The sequence below is a fragment of the Cucumis melo genome, chromosome 4 (assembly GCF_025177605.1).
Source record: "Cucumis melo cultivar AY chromosome 4, USDA_Cmelo_AY_1.0, whole genome shotgun sequence".
NCBI lineage: Eukaryota > Viridiplantae > Streptophyta > Magnoliopsida > Cucurbitales > Cucurbitaceae > Cucumis > Cucumis melo.
The window spans coordinates 30,221,482-30,235,511 of NC_066860.1; the positions used below are offsets into that span (position 1 = coordinate 30,221,482).

General features: G+C 33.8%; 1 protein-coding gene and 1 pseudogene across 1 annotated transcript; one reads left to right on the plus strand and one right to left on the minus strand.

Moving 5' to 3' along the window:
• Positions 1-2,993: 2,993 nt before the first annotated feature.
• LOC103486884 (transcription factor HBP-1b(c38)-like) lies at positions 2,994-11,765 on the plus strand. The gene is made up of 11 exons (XM_008445033.3): positions 2,994-3,853; positions 5,413-5,513; positions 6,130-6,203; positions 6,316-6,510; positions 7,001-7,078; positions 7,183-7,242; positions 7,475-7,552; positions 7,665-7,716; positions 8,570-8,841; positions 10,657-10,905; positions 11,252-11,765. Exons 1-11 carry the CDS (start codon positions 3,753-3,755, stop codon positions 11,396-11,398), a joined length of 1,407 nt encoding a protein of 468 aa, XP_008443255.2. The 5' UTR covers positions 2,994-3,752; the 3' UTR covers positions 11,399-11,765.
• A 799-nt stretch (positions 11,766-12,564) lies between these two features.
• LOC103487166 (pentatricopeptide repeat-containing protein At1g15480, mitochondrial-like) lies at positions 12,565-13,398 on the minus strand (annotated as a pseudogene).
• Between the last annotated feature and the right edge of the window lie 632 nt (positions 13,399-14,030).

The following is a 14,030-nucleotide window of genomic DNA, read 5'->3' on the forward strand; positions in this document are numbered from 1 at the left end:
ACTATTTATAAATTATATAACAAAATATAACAATCTATTTACGAGGATTCGTTATAGATTCATATAATATATATTTTTAATATATTCTGGTCAATTATAAATAGGTCGTTATATTTTACAAATGAAACAATTCCATTTATTTAATTATATTTTAGAAGTAAAGTTTATAAAACAACGTTTTTTTTTACGTGTTTAGAAAAATTGAAAACAAAAACAAACCAATCCACATGTTACTTTTTTAAATTTTTAAGTTTACATGTGATTAGTGAAAGCTTATGAAACAAAAAAATAAAAAATAAAAAATTATAAATCTTTTTGTTGTATATCTTTCAATATCTTTTATTTATTTTTTCTGAATATTTTAATTATGACTTACGAATTTATTTAAACAAATGTACTTCAATTTTTCTTTATTTTGTAAATGTAAGTGAAGAAGGTTGGTGAGTACATATAACTTATATTGTGAAACATTTTTACACTAATAAAAGAAATAAAAAGGGTAGTAAGAAGATGAAGGAGATATTCTTAAATGCTACATTTAAGGCATGATATGGAATCATAAATTCCTTTTTATAGAGATGGATGCATCTATAAACTTTCCACAACCTTGTGATATATATATACACACACACACACACACACACACACATATATATTCTTTCAAATGATTCAAATTTTAATTTAAAGGCTTCTTTGACTCATATCTCTATTATTAAACTCATGGCCCATCCCAATTATTGAAGATCATGAGACACATAGAGGTTGTTTTTCATCAATCTTTAATTATTGAAAAAAAATTTATAATAGGTGCAAATCTAGCAAGCATAGTTTAAATAAAAATATTACAAAGAACGACTCGACTAAATATTATCATATATATTTAAATTCAAAACTTCCTTTGATAGTTTTGACTATTTTTATGTTCTCAACTTGCCGAATGATCTTTCTTGTTTACTATTAGTTTTTATTGTACAAATGCACTCATAATTATATTACTTGGTTAGTATACCATTACATATGATCGCAACAAATCATTTTATCGTATTGGTATGTAACAAAATGGAAGGGTTGTTTTTAGCTAGTTTTGCTAAGATTACAAGTATGACTAAGTATTATTATTACTATCTATTAGCAAAATGTAACTTTCCTTTCTAATTTAACAAATTATTGTTTATTTCGCCCTATTCCCTTCAATAAGTTACGACACATGTTTTTTATATTCAGTCAAATTATTTTAGAAACTCGACAACAAATACTATTGATTAATATTTAAAGACAACACGAGTATAATTTAACAATACGTGCGTTTCGTTATTTTCTTAAGGCTATAGATTCAAATATCCATTCCTAATTATATTGTAGTGAAAATCATAAAATTTAAACGATAGTGTGCATTAAAATTAATATGACTACATACAATAAGAATACTTAACTATAATATTGAAAAGTCAATACGAAGATAATTCAATTGACATGAAATTATGGTTTTTTATTCTTTAGCATCGGATAAGAGATAAATTTAAATTGTTCGTGACCAAAAAAGTAGAAAAAGAACAACAACAAAACCAAGAAAACAAAGATGAGACAACTAACAATATAGACTATAAAATGGACAACAAGATTTGAGGTTTATACAAGAAAATTAAATAATAAATAAGTGGAAATGTTCTTTCTTCACCAAATGCAATTGAATATGGAAGCAAGATTGACTAGAAAGGGGACAAGAAAACACCCACTTGAGGTGGGTCACCTTCGAATCCACAAAGTTTGAACAAACAAATTTAATTATGTCTTTAGATTTTCTTTAGTAGCTAAAAAATGTTAAAGATGAAAGAGGTTTATAGTTCGAATATCATTTTACTTATCTTTTAGATTGATGTGATAGTGATTAAATAGTATTGACATTATTGTGATATTACCAATGGATTAGTTATTACTTATTCATTCGATATATTGTCAATATTTATCGATACTTTTCTAAGTCATGTTATTAATGCAATTAAAATTTTAGACACTAGTTAAACATAAATTAGTTGTCATCGACTCAAAAATTATTTTAAACTAGTAAAAATTACTAGTAAATTAGGAGGTGTTCGAAAATGATCTTAAATTAGTAAAAAAAATATTTGTTTTAATAACTATTAAATATGTATCTTTTATGATTCAATATAACTTTAACGAAATAAAAATTGTATTTAAAAACATAAAATTATACATTAAACTTCGATCACCAAAGACTTAAGAGCCATTTGAAAAAAGGGTTATGTTACGGAGGATTAGTGATAATAAAATTAATATTATGACAAACCTAGTTTTATCGGGGAAAGAGTTTAAAAAAATAGTTTTATAATAGGATATGTTTAGGAGGAGTAAAAAAGTAGTTTTATGGGAGAGTCGAAGAAATAAGGTTTTATGAAAAACTGAAAAAGATTTGAAGGAGGAGACATGTGAAAGAGAAGTTATGATAACTTTAGAAGTGTTATAACAACTTTCTCCAAAGAGAATTAAAACGTGATAAATTTTTCCAAACAAAGATTGAGTTATCGTAATCCAACCTAATATTAATAACTATCGAGCCTAACACACCTTATTTTTTAAGGATGATAAAAGAGATTACAACCATTTCAACGGTGGACTAAAAAGTAAGAGATTCGTATACTTCACCTCCAAAATTTGAACTTTCGACCTAAAAAACAACGACGAAAGTATATATGCTCAAAATTATAGTTGACTGAACTCTGTTCTTAACCTAAGAAAAAAAATAAATGTAAATTAACATGGAATCAATTCAAACACTAAAACCCAGCAAGATTCTCAGCAAATCTCTTTCTGCACCCTCATAATCAGTCCAAAATGGAAAGAAGATGCAACTTTTTTCATATTATTTAAAGAAAGAATGACGAAAGAGGGAGAAGGTTTATGAAGGAAATGAAAAAGTTTGTCAGTGGAGATGGAGGCTATGGTGAATTACAGGAAGAAGAGAGAGAGAGAGAAAGAACGAGGAAGGCGGTGGTGTACCCACTACACAAGAATCAGCATTAGAAAAATAAGGGAAAGAAGAAAGAAAGTGGTAGCATCAATCAAATATGATTAAAAAAAGGGATTTTTGAAGGGAAAAGGACGTAAGGGAGGAGGTTGGAATTTGGAATGGTCTAAACGTCACGCTTCTTCAACTCTTCTCTCTCTTCCCCCACCTCACCACCTGACCAACAAGCCACAAACCCAAGTTTTAATTTCTAAAAAAAAAGCTCTAAATTCAATGTGGGCCTGTTGAATTTTTCCTCTGTGTGGGTGAGAGAAAGTAGAGAATTCCTTTTTTTTTTTTTTTTTTTACTTGAATTTGATCAAAAAGTCAAAAAGGTTTCGCTATTTATCTCCATGCTCCCTTCTGGGTAGGGTTTTGTTTGCGCTGTTATTGGGATTTTTCTACCTTCCGGATGTCGATTCATTTGTGAAAGTGAAATCCCATCTCGTGATTCCTCTATTTTTTAGGTGTGGGGCTTTAGTTTTGTGATTCTTTATTTATATTGTTCATAGTTTTGGTGTGTTGTGTTTGTTTGAGCTCATCGATGAGTTGAAAGCTGGGCAGTTGATAGCTGAAGTTTTTGATTTCTTTGGATTGAGAAGTTGTTTGTCGGTTTGGGACTTCAGCAGTTTCAGCGAACTGGGTTTGAGTTATTTTGTTAGAATTTGAAGAGTCTGTTCTTGTTGGTTGGTTTCTGTTTTTCTTCTGGTGGTGATGATGGTGATTGATGGGTAGTAGAACAGTGAAGATTGGTGCAGACGATTTAAACAAAACGGTGAACGGGATGCCTAGCTTCGTTTCTTCGATGCCCACGGCCAATAATTCCATGTAACTTTCTTGGCTTCTGTATAGTCTATCTACTTTAATTTGAATTATTGAATAACTATGTTGCACACACTATTTGAATTTAATTTTGCTGTAAACGTACTTGGCTTTTGATGAGTCTGTCTGTTTTTCTGCTTGTTCGTACTTCTTAGTTGATAAACAAATCGTGCTTTATTAATTCATTGAGGGGACATAGGACTATAAGACTTTATTAATACCCGCTTTAATTTCATTGTGGCACTTTGTTTAATTTCATGGGTTGACCATAGCAACGTTGAAGCATTCTCTATCAGGTCTTCATGGGCTACAAAAGACTTGTAGCTTATGCTTTTGTTCGATCACTTAAGAAGCCAGGGATGGGAAACAACAGGTTCTTAAGTTCTCAGTGCAATAAAAGAAACCAACTTTTCATTGATATATGGGAAGTATGAAAAAGTCTAAGGATATAACGTGCCTAGAGGAGAAATAGAAAACCGCCAAAAAGAACTAATCTCCCATGAGCTTTCAGTCTGTGTCTTTTTTTATTTTTTATTTTGCTTCAAAATTTTTGTTCTCTAAACATGAACCAATTTGGAGGGAGTAGGGCGTCAGGATGTTGTAACAGTTCGATCCCACCATGCCTCATAATTCACCGATCTTAGGAAATGGAGATGGAAGTAATGTTGGAACTGCAGATGTAAGTTAGAGTAATTTTTTGTGTGCATTTGAGTTTACTGCCAAGGAAGATATGATTTTTAACGTGACTGGCAAACTAAGATGGATATATATTACTAATGGTAAAGATTGTTATATGTGAAGATTTCAGAAGTTATTTGCAGACAAGCTATCATTTGGCTACCTTACTTATTTTCTATGTTTTGTTCTTCCTTTCGCAGTTTGCTCCTTTTTGGAGTTTGTATTTTTTGAGCATTAGTCTCTGTTTGTTTCATCTGTGCAAAATTCGGTTTCTGGTTAATAAAAAAGTGTCATATGTGAAGTTTGAGTGGAATATAAATGCTTCTGGCTGGAGTTTTGCTAACTCCTTTTTCACAGTCAATGCACTCCAACTCATAAGTTCTTTTTATTTTGATTTAGTTTTATTACATTACACATCAAAATATAGCTTGCTAACTACATGATACATGTGTATATGTATGCTTGCACGCGTGCTCTTTTTATACTTCCCATGAGTTTCTTTGGACACTTTTTATTCACATCACAAAAATTCTTCTCATTTGCAAGGACACCTGCCTTAAGTTGATTTAGTCATTCTTTGTATATGTGACTTAGAGCATCTTCAACCTTTATTATGTCTTAGCATATTCATTTGTTAAGTTAAATCCTTAGTTGAATGTCAATTGTCAAGCATAACTTAAAGACAGATTTTCTTGGTCAATTTAGATTCTTGAGTTCAGGAAACATTTTTCCCTTCCAGGCCCTAGTTATTGGGTTTGGAATGCATGCTGTTCTGTTTCGAGGCATCCGTAACTTCCACTTCCTTGTTAGCTTCTTTTGTTCACCTTTTGCATTAGTGTTGGTTTTTGTTTTTCATACTTTATGGTCTCTTTCACTTTGATTTTCAGGGGTGCAGAGGGGAGCTCTATTCCTTCATCTCGGATTTCAGACTTAAGAACACTTGAGCAAACTCTTGGATTTCACATAGAAGATGTAGATCTTACTAGAAGTATGTAACACTATTTTATTTTGTTATTGAACCGAAGGCCTTTTGATTACTTGTCTACTTCCAAAGTAGTTTCAGTGATAATCTATTTATCTCATTTCACTTTTGATGTTGCATAATTGAGCACACAATCAGTGTATCCAGAACTTCTAATGATCTTGACTAATCTATCTTGATAATTCCTCTGCTATGTTTCTAGCATGTCTAAGAAGTGTTTTAAATAGTTAAACCCTAAAAAACATGCCCAAGAAGAACACACCTTCTAACACTTGTTCCATTGCATTCCCAGATTTTCATTGCTGGCTTGTTGATCATATTCCTTTGCCATCTCTTTCGATTACATCGGCAATCTGTCGATTATTTCTCAATTTGATTAGATGTCTAAAGCTTTCTTGTGCAAATTATGATTCTCCGTATAATATGATACTGAAAGTTGCTTAGATTCTTCCAATGATGCATTTGTACTATTATGTATAATAATATAGAAGAGCAATAACTGCATTTTCTCTTGTTTATAAAATCTACACTGAAAGTCTGAGTGCTCTTGTCTTCTCTGTTTTTCTTCTGTTCCAGTCGTTCTTCTACTAATATCTTTTCTTACCAAATATACTTGCTCTAGATCCCTTGTATAATCAGATAAAGTCAAATAGTTCAACCCTGAACAACAACATCCAATTTGGTTCTTTAATTAAGGTACTTTTTTACCTGTTCTCATTTTTTTATTTTTAATAGAAAGGTTTATTTGGTTTTTCTTTGCATGTAATGAAACTTAACATCCTCCTGACATATCTATAATGGAATTCAGCCACTTGCATCCACTGATGTAAATCTGCCAACTGCTGTCATGGGGTCTCAAACACTGCCATTACAGAAGGAGTCAAATTCAAATTTGGTTTCTACATCTGGTGGTCCTCGTGAAAACTGGGGAGAGTCTAATATGGCAGACACCAGCACAAGGACTGATACCTCCACAGATGACACGGATGACAAAAGTCAAAGGGTAAAGTCTCTTGAGTATGTTATCAGATTAATTTTACACGATTCATGTTGGAGATCTTGCTTTTTTTTGTTTAATAATCAATGTATACAAGTTTCCCGATATCAATATTATAATTTAAAGTTTAGGTAATATATGCCTTGATTGAATAGAGCAGCTAGATGACCGTACAAATATACTTATGATTTCTTCTTTTCACTATCTCCTCCCTTTCTGTGTGTTGTGTGAGAGGACTTGGGATATGTGGGTCGATTATCTCTTCCAGCGAAATTCTGCTCACAGTTATGATTGAAAGCAAATTTTCTAGATTCATGCCTATCTTTTTCATAAGACTATGAGAAGGCCACTGAACCAGAAAACCTGTAGCGGTCTGTAACTAGTTACTTAAATATATTTAATAATTTTATGGTCGAATGTTTTCATTATCTCAAGTGATGGTGGTTTTTGTTTAGCATTCTTGGGTTGTAAGCTCATGCTCTTTTATCTTCTGCAGCTTGACAAGGATCAAGGAAACTCACCTGCCGTATATGATTCTAGCAACAAATCAAAAGAAAAAACAGCCGACCAGAAGGTTATATTTTTTTAAAAACAATTTTGTTGTTAGCTGAACATGTTGATGGATAATTAGGAGCAGCTTGTTCAAGCAACTAATTTGTTGTTTGGCATCCTTTCCAGACCTTGCGAAGGCTTGCTCAAAATCGTGAAGCTGCTAGAAAAAGCCGTTTAAGGAAAAAAGTAAGCTTCCATTATCATCATCCTCTTTCACTTACTCCACTAAATCTCTAAATTGTTAGCTGTCTAATATTGAACAAGCTGTACCTTGTCTGGAGAATTTGGCTTCGATGATGGTTGCAGCTAGTGTCCTGCTTAATAACTGATATTGACTTGGTTTAGAAATGTTCATTGAATTTGATTGTATTATGCCTTGAATTTCTATAATTATTTGATTATGACATTCCATCTGTAGGCATATGTGCAGCAGCTAGAAAGTAGCAGATTGAAGCTTACTCAGCTTGAGCAAGAACTCCAGCGGGCCCGCCAGCAGGTTGGGTTATCTGTATTTTTGTGCTTGACCATCGTAGTCGCACATTACCTTTCAATATTTAGGAAGTGTTAAGATGAATGCTCACTTATATCTTCTATGGTAATTTGTGCAGGGTATATTTATTTCAAATTCTGGGGACCAAGCTCATTCAATGAGTGGGAATGGTATTGAAGCTTTTTTTCTTTACATGTTATGGCATGCAATTTTTTTTAATGTGTCAGTTATTGAGTTATCCTACCATGTTTGTTCTCTATTCATCATGTTGAATATCACCGAAGAGAAAAATGCCTTTTGTTGTCTTGTTTTTGTTAATATCAACTCCTCCTTCAGTGGTAAGGAAAGGGACCACAAGGGTTTTCTTATGGCTTGCCGGGGTGTGTGCTGTTATTTGGGTCATTTGGGGGGAAAGGAATGATTGAGTGTTCCGTGGTAAGGAAAGGGACCACAATAAGGTTTGGTCTTTGGTTAGATTTCACATTTCCCTTTGGGTATTGATTTTGAAGATTTTTGTAATTATTCCATCGGTCACATTTTACTTAGTTGGTCTCCCTTCTTTTAGATGAGGTGTTTCGGTGGGCTGACTTTTTTGTACGTCCGTGTATTCTTTCATCTTTTTCTCAATGAAAGTTGTTAATTCTATAAAAAATAACAACTCCTCCTTCAGGGATTTTATTTTTAATATTTGGTTCGTTTTGATATGAATGACTATTTTTACAATTTTGGAACTCATAAGTTCGATTTTGTAGTTGGTTTTAGCTGTGGCATATAATGGGCTTGGCCCAATAGGATGCCCATGCATTCTTGGGTTCCTAGGTATTTTCAATTACTACCTACCAATGTATCAAAGCATGGCCTAGTTGTACCTTCTCCACGAAGCTATTGTGTGGAACCTTTGTTCATTGTTTACAATTATTATTGCCGATGACATCGTCATGTTCATAAAAAGGAAAAATCTTTAAACTGGTTTTGTACATGTTTTATCTAATTTTCTGTCGCATCTTTTCTTTTGGTTTGTAGGGGCCCTAGCATTTGATGTAGAATATTCACGTTGGTTAGAGGAGCATAACAGGCTGATGAATGAGCTTAGAGCTGCAGTTAATTCACATGCTGGTGACACTGAACTTCGTACTATTGTAGATAATGTGACTACACAGTTCGATGATATTTTCAGGTTGAAAGGCATTGCAGCCAAAGCTGATGTGTTCCACATCTTGTCAGGAATGTGGAAGACACCAGCAGAGCGGTGTTTCCTGTGGATTGGTGGCTTCCGTTCATCCGAAATCCTAAAGGTAAGAAATTCTCTATATATTTGCATGTGAAATTAGAGAAGAAAATGTTTGTTGATTGATGCATGTACATCTAAGATCATAAAAACAGAAAGTTAATTGGTTCCCAACTCTGTATTCCATATAATAAAAAGTTCGGTACCTCTAATGTGCAGCTATGGGATACACTTTAGATTTTCTACCCCCTTCTTTCCCTATCTTCTCTTTTTGGGAATTGATTCATGCTCAAGTGAGAATTCACATGGAAAAGTGTGATGACGTATAAATTGTTCTTAAGTAGTGAGCACTGAGCATTAAAAAATCACAAGTTGTAATGATTCGGAACCTCTCCAGGCGGCAAAGTTTAATGGTCCCTTGCAATTGCAATTTTCTCCGTTCATCTTTTATGATACTTGATGATACTAGTTAATTAAATACTTGTATCCTTGCTTGACTTTGCTCTTTAATTTTTAGTGTGTATGCTTTAGATGTAATACGCCTTGGTCAAAAGTGAAGTTTTCTCTCTCTACCCACCTGTTATTTTATTATTTATGCCTATTTAATTATGTACACTTTTTAATGTCATTGTCAACCATTATGGGTTACGAAGTGGCTGTCTACTCAGATGCTTTTAAGGTGATAGGTTAAACTTATTTTAGCTAGTTGCAGCTTTTTAGAGCATAGAATATTCCAAGCATTCTCGGATGCTAATATTGGAGGATTAGGCAGTTTTCCCCTAGATAGTTTGTGGCTTGATGGCACACGTAAGGACCATTCCATTTTTTATCTTTCCAGATTTGGTTGGCAATGATGTTCATCTTCAAAGCTATGTAGTATAGAATGATAAGTGTTTTTCTTCAGACTTCGACTCTTGTTGAAAAGGTAGGTTATTTCAAGTTTTGGTCCATGGAACAAGTGGTCAATCAAGATAATTGATGCATTTGAGGCCCTATTATTAACCTTGAGAAACCAAAAATCTTTGACACAAAGTGGTAGTTATCTTGAAATCACAAAAGTTGTAAGCATACAGGAAATCAAATCCTTCATTCCTCAAAGAGGAAAACCTTTTATCAATTTTCTGGGAGATTGGATGAAAGAAGAAGACCCTTTATCAATTTTCTTGAGGTAGATCTAACTGAGCGGTGGTGACTAGATACGGCTTTCTTGATGAATGGAGTGGGATCCTTCACATTCTCCAAAACCAGCTTTTCCAGTCTCATTATCATTCTCTTCCGTTTGGATAAGACCCTTTCAGTGTCCAAACGAGGGCTTGGCTCCCTTTCTCCAATGTCTGGTGCTCAATTTTTAGCTACTTCACATTAAGTCCGAAAAGATTGGAGCACGCAAAAGATGCTTAGTTTAATGTTAAACCCTTCTTGCATGTGCTAGGTTATATTCAGTCAGAGCAGCACGTGATTCATCCAATGAACATTCCTACCATCTGAAGGTGAATTATTATCAAGATATGTTCTGTATTTAAACCAAAATCTTTCCACTACCATCCTCACTAATGATAATATTCATAATAACAAGACATGACTTAAAACTCTACCCTTTGCTTGGTCCCATTATGCAATGTGTTTCACCACTCATCATCAATCGTTCTAAGACCCTTAGGTTTCAGTATTCCGTTTAAGCTCGAGCTTCGAACTGTTGACGGAATTTTTCAGTTTTGATGAATCTCGAAAGGCGCAGCTGTCTATATGTTAAATTGCTGCCAACAGTTTCTCATTTCTTCTTAGAATCATTTCTCCCATTTCACTTCTGACTGTCCTAATTTTTTTCTGATTTCTTTTATAGCAACCTCACTCAAATCTACAACCATGTTTGTTAATGCAGCTTCTTGTAAACCAGTTAGAGCCTTTGGCTGAGCAGCAGCTAATGGGCATCTGCAACCTACAACAATTATCACAACAAGCAGAAGATGCTCTTTCACAAGGAATGGATGCATTGCAGCAATCGTTGGCCGAGACGTTGGCCAGTGCCACCCCTGCAACGTCGGGATCGTCTGGGAATGTGGCAAATTATATGGGTCAAATGGCCATGGCAATGGGAAAGCTTGGAACTCTTGAAGGCTTCTTACGCCAGGTAATTTGGTTTTAGATTTGATGCCACTCTATTTGAGCTGATTCGAGCTGGATTCGTTCTTATGGAAAACCTTGACTGATTACCGGAGATCACTTACAAATGGAAGAAATTATTTCAAACAAAAAAAACCCCATGGTTTCAACACTTATAAAGGAAATATTTGTCATTTGATAGCATTTAATGATCCTCAATAATCATTTGGTATTCAATATTCGAGGTGCATCTTGTTATTTACGTTGCTTATATTTTTCATCAACGTTCCTCAAAATCTGCATCGCACAACTAAAGTTGAAATATTTATCCATGCCTCACTTTCCCATTTTCCTCCTCTTGTTGGAACTTGCAGGCGGATAATCTTCGTCAACAAACACTTCAACAAATGCATCGCATATTGACAACCCGTCAATCAGCCCGTGCACTTCTTGCAATAAACGACTACTTCTCCCGCCTTAGAGCCCTCAGTTCTCTGTGGCTAGCACGGCCACGAGATTGAAGGGTATCAAAGTTCTTTCTACTTAGTCTGCAGACTGAAATCAAATTTTATCGAACAAGAGCCTCAAGCGCTGTTGGATTTCTTCATTGGATGAAGCTGGTTCTGTCACAGAAATTGTACAATGAATGAAGATGGGTAATGGTATTAGGTGAAGTTTGTGAATGATATATACATATATATAGCTTTCACATTTGCAGTTGTTAGTGTCGGTGTTGTATGCTTATTACAATAATCTCTTTATGTAGTTAGGCGATGTTGCATAGAACTGAAAGGGAAAATAGGTTGTATCTGTAATTTAGATTTGTATTACATCAGCTTACTACACCAGTAAATCATATTTATATAAAATTTAGCGTCTTTTTTTGTATGTTTTGTTGATCTTAAAAAATGTCTCTTGAATGTTACATTCCATTCTTCTTTTCTCCATTTTTTCCCTCTGAAAGGAGTAAAATAGTAAGCCATGTCATGAGCATCATACGACAGAATCTTACATATTTCATAATGCACTTAAAATTATCCTAAAAATAATTGTAATCACTTCTAATAGTAAGAAAATTTCCATTTTAAAGAGATTTTGAATTAACATAACAAAAGTGATCAGTGCAGTCACTGCGTTGCCACACTGAGTATCACAAGATAAATTCCTAAACAATCTTCCATCTTTTGAAATTACTTGTTAAATCAACCATATAAAAAGTATGCATGTTTTACATTACATAACTTAATTCCAACAAAAGTAAAACAAGCTCATTTCAGGGAGTAACATTTTATTATCAAACTTTTTAATGTAATCCCGTCTCAAGATTTTCAAATCCTGAATGCATTAAAAACATGAAAGCACGATTGTCAAATTTCCAGAATTTGGATACCATACCACAAAGCTGCCGGAAAGACGTTTGTTGGATCCATTTGACAAATTGAAGTGGGAGACTAATAATAACTCATTTTTTCGTGTCTGAAAGATCAAAGTTCTACTTCCAAGGAAGAATTGGACAATCTAAGCATATGAACACATGTGCAGCAGGATCCAAATTTAAAATTTCTTGGTCCTAAGAAAAGCTATACTTCATCTAACAGCCGCCAGATTGATGAATAAATACCTGATTTGTAACATAAAGTTGAAATTTGGGTAGTTTATACATACCAAAATTATCGGGTTAAATTTCTCAGTCAAGCAAATCAGACACTACCGTCTTCCTGAGAGCATCAACTTGAGCTAAATTTTCTGCCAAAGCATTGTTTGGAAAAAAATTATCTGCCTTCATTCTCTCTCTCATACGATAGACCGGAGCCTTGGAGTTGAGGTATGGTATTAGAGTTTCAAATTGGCGAAATCGAGCCACGTAAGTAGATAGGTTCATCTTATGAAAGATTTTCTCTGCATTGTGGACATCGCACCTCCAATGTGGTAAACACTGGCTTCATCTGGTTTTGTTGAACAGCCTTCAGCAAGAAAGATTCTGCTTTTTCTACCTCTCCAGCTGCCACATAGAGCTTCAAAAGTGCATTATCCCATGTCAACGGACCAACGTGGCAACTGCTATCTGCCGTTTGCTTGACTAGCTCCTCGCCCTTCGTCACCCTTTGCATAAACCTTCAACATGGTAGAATATTGTTTTGAAGATAGCTTCCATGTTTTCACAGCAATATAAAAAATTTCTCTTCTTCCGGGACGTTCTTCAGCTTTCCCCAAGCAACAATGGCAGCTATGCATTCTCCAATACGAGGATTTGACTTGCAGATGATCTTCCACACCCTCCTCACTTCATCTTCCATTTGAAGTTCTCCATAAAGGGGGAAGTACAATTCTGCATGGTCGTTGAGGATCTTTGGATTTAGCATCTTCCATTTCTTTTAAGATGGCCTTGCCTTCGTCTTTTAAGCCCATTTGAAGTATAGTGTTTAGCTAAAATGGAAAGTGCAATAACATTTATGTTCGATTCCTTTGGCAAATATGGAAGAAATTTCATACTTTGCTTGTAGACTATTATCAATGTCATATACACTAATAAAACTATCGGTATTTATCAATGATAAAAACTGATAGAAAGATATCAGTGTATATCAATATCGTGGTTTATCAATGTGCTAGAAAGATATCCATATACACCGATAAAACACTATAAATGTGTATCAGTAATATAGATTAACAGAAAACTATAAGGAATTACTAATAGACGCCGATAGATAAGATATCAATGTTTGTCAAAATCATGGTCTAACATGCATGAATGAGATGCATTGATAACTTTTTATCAATGTGTATCAGTAATAATAAATAATGATAGAAAGCTATCGGAGTCTATCAATATTAGACATTGATACAAATATTAGACATTAATACAAAGATACATCATCGTATCAATGTATATCAATGTGTATAAACATGTGCATCAAATGTTTCAATATAGACAAAGACATTGAAGAATTTTGTTGATAAAAGATATTGCTCCATTCATCTACAAACTCAACAATAGAACCAATCAAAGAAAATAATAACTTTCATAAATTCTAATACCAATTCATTTGACAATGGAAGAGAAAAATGTAACTACAACGATCACAACGTTAATTAATTTCACAAAGCTTACAAGTTCTAGAGTTATAACATTTGGAATGGCAACTACACATC

Excerpts from the sequence above, each read along its gene's own strand:
- LOC103486884 (XM_008445033.3), top strand. The coding sequence starts at position 3,753 with ATGGGTAGTAGAACAGTGAAGATTGGTGCAGACGATTTAAACAAAACG. Across the intron at positions 7,079-7,182 it reads AAAAAACAGCCGACCAGAAG|ACCTTGCGAAGGCTTGCTCA; the intron begins GTTATATTTTTT and ends CATCCTTTCCAG. Across the intron at positions 7,717-8,569 it reads TCATTCAATGAGTGGGAATG|GGGCCCTAGCATTTGATGTA; the intron begins GTATTGAAGCTT and ends TTTGGTTTGTAG.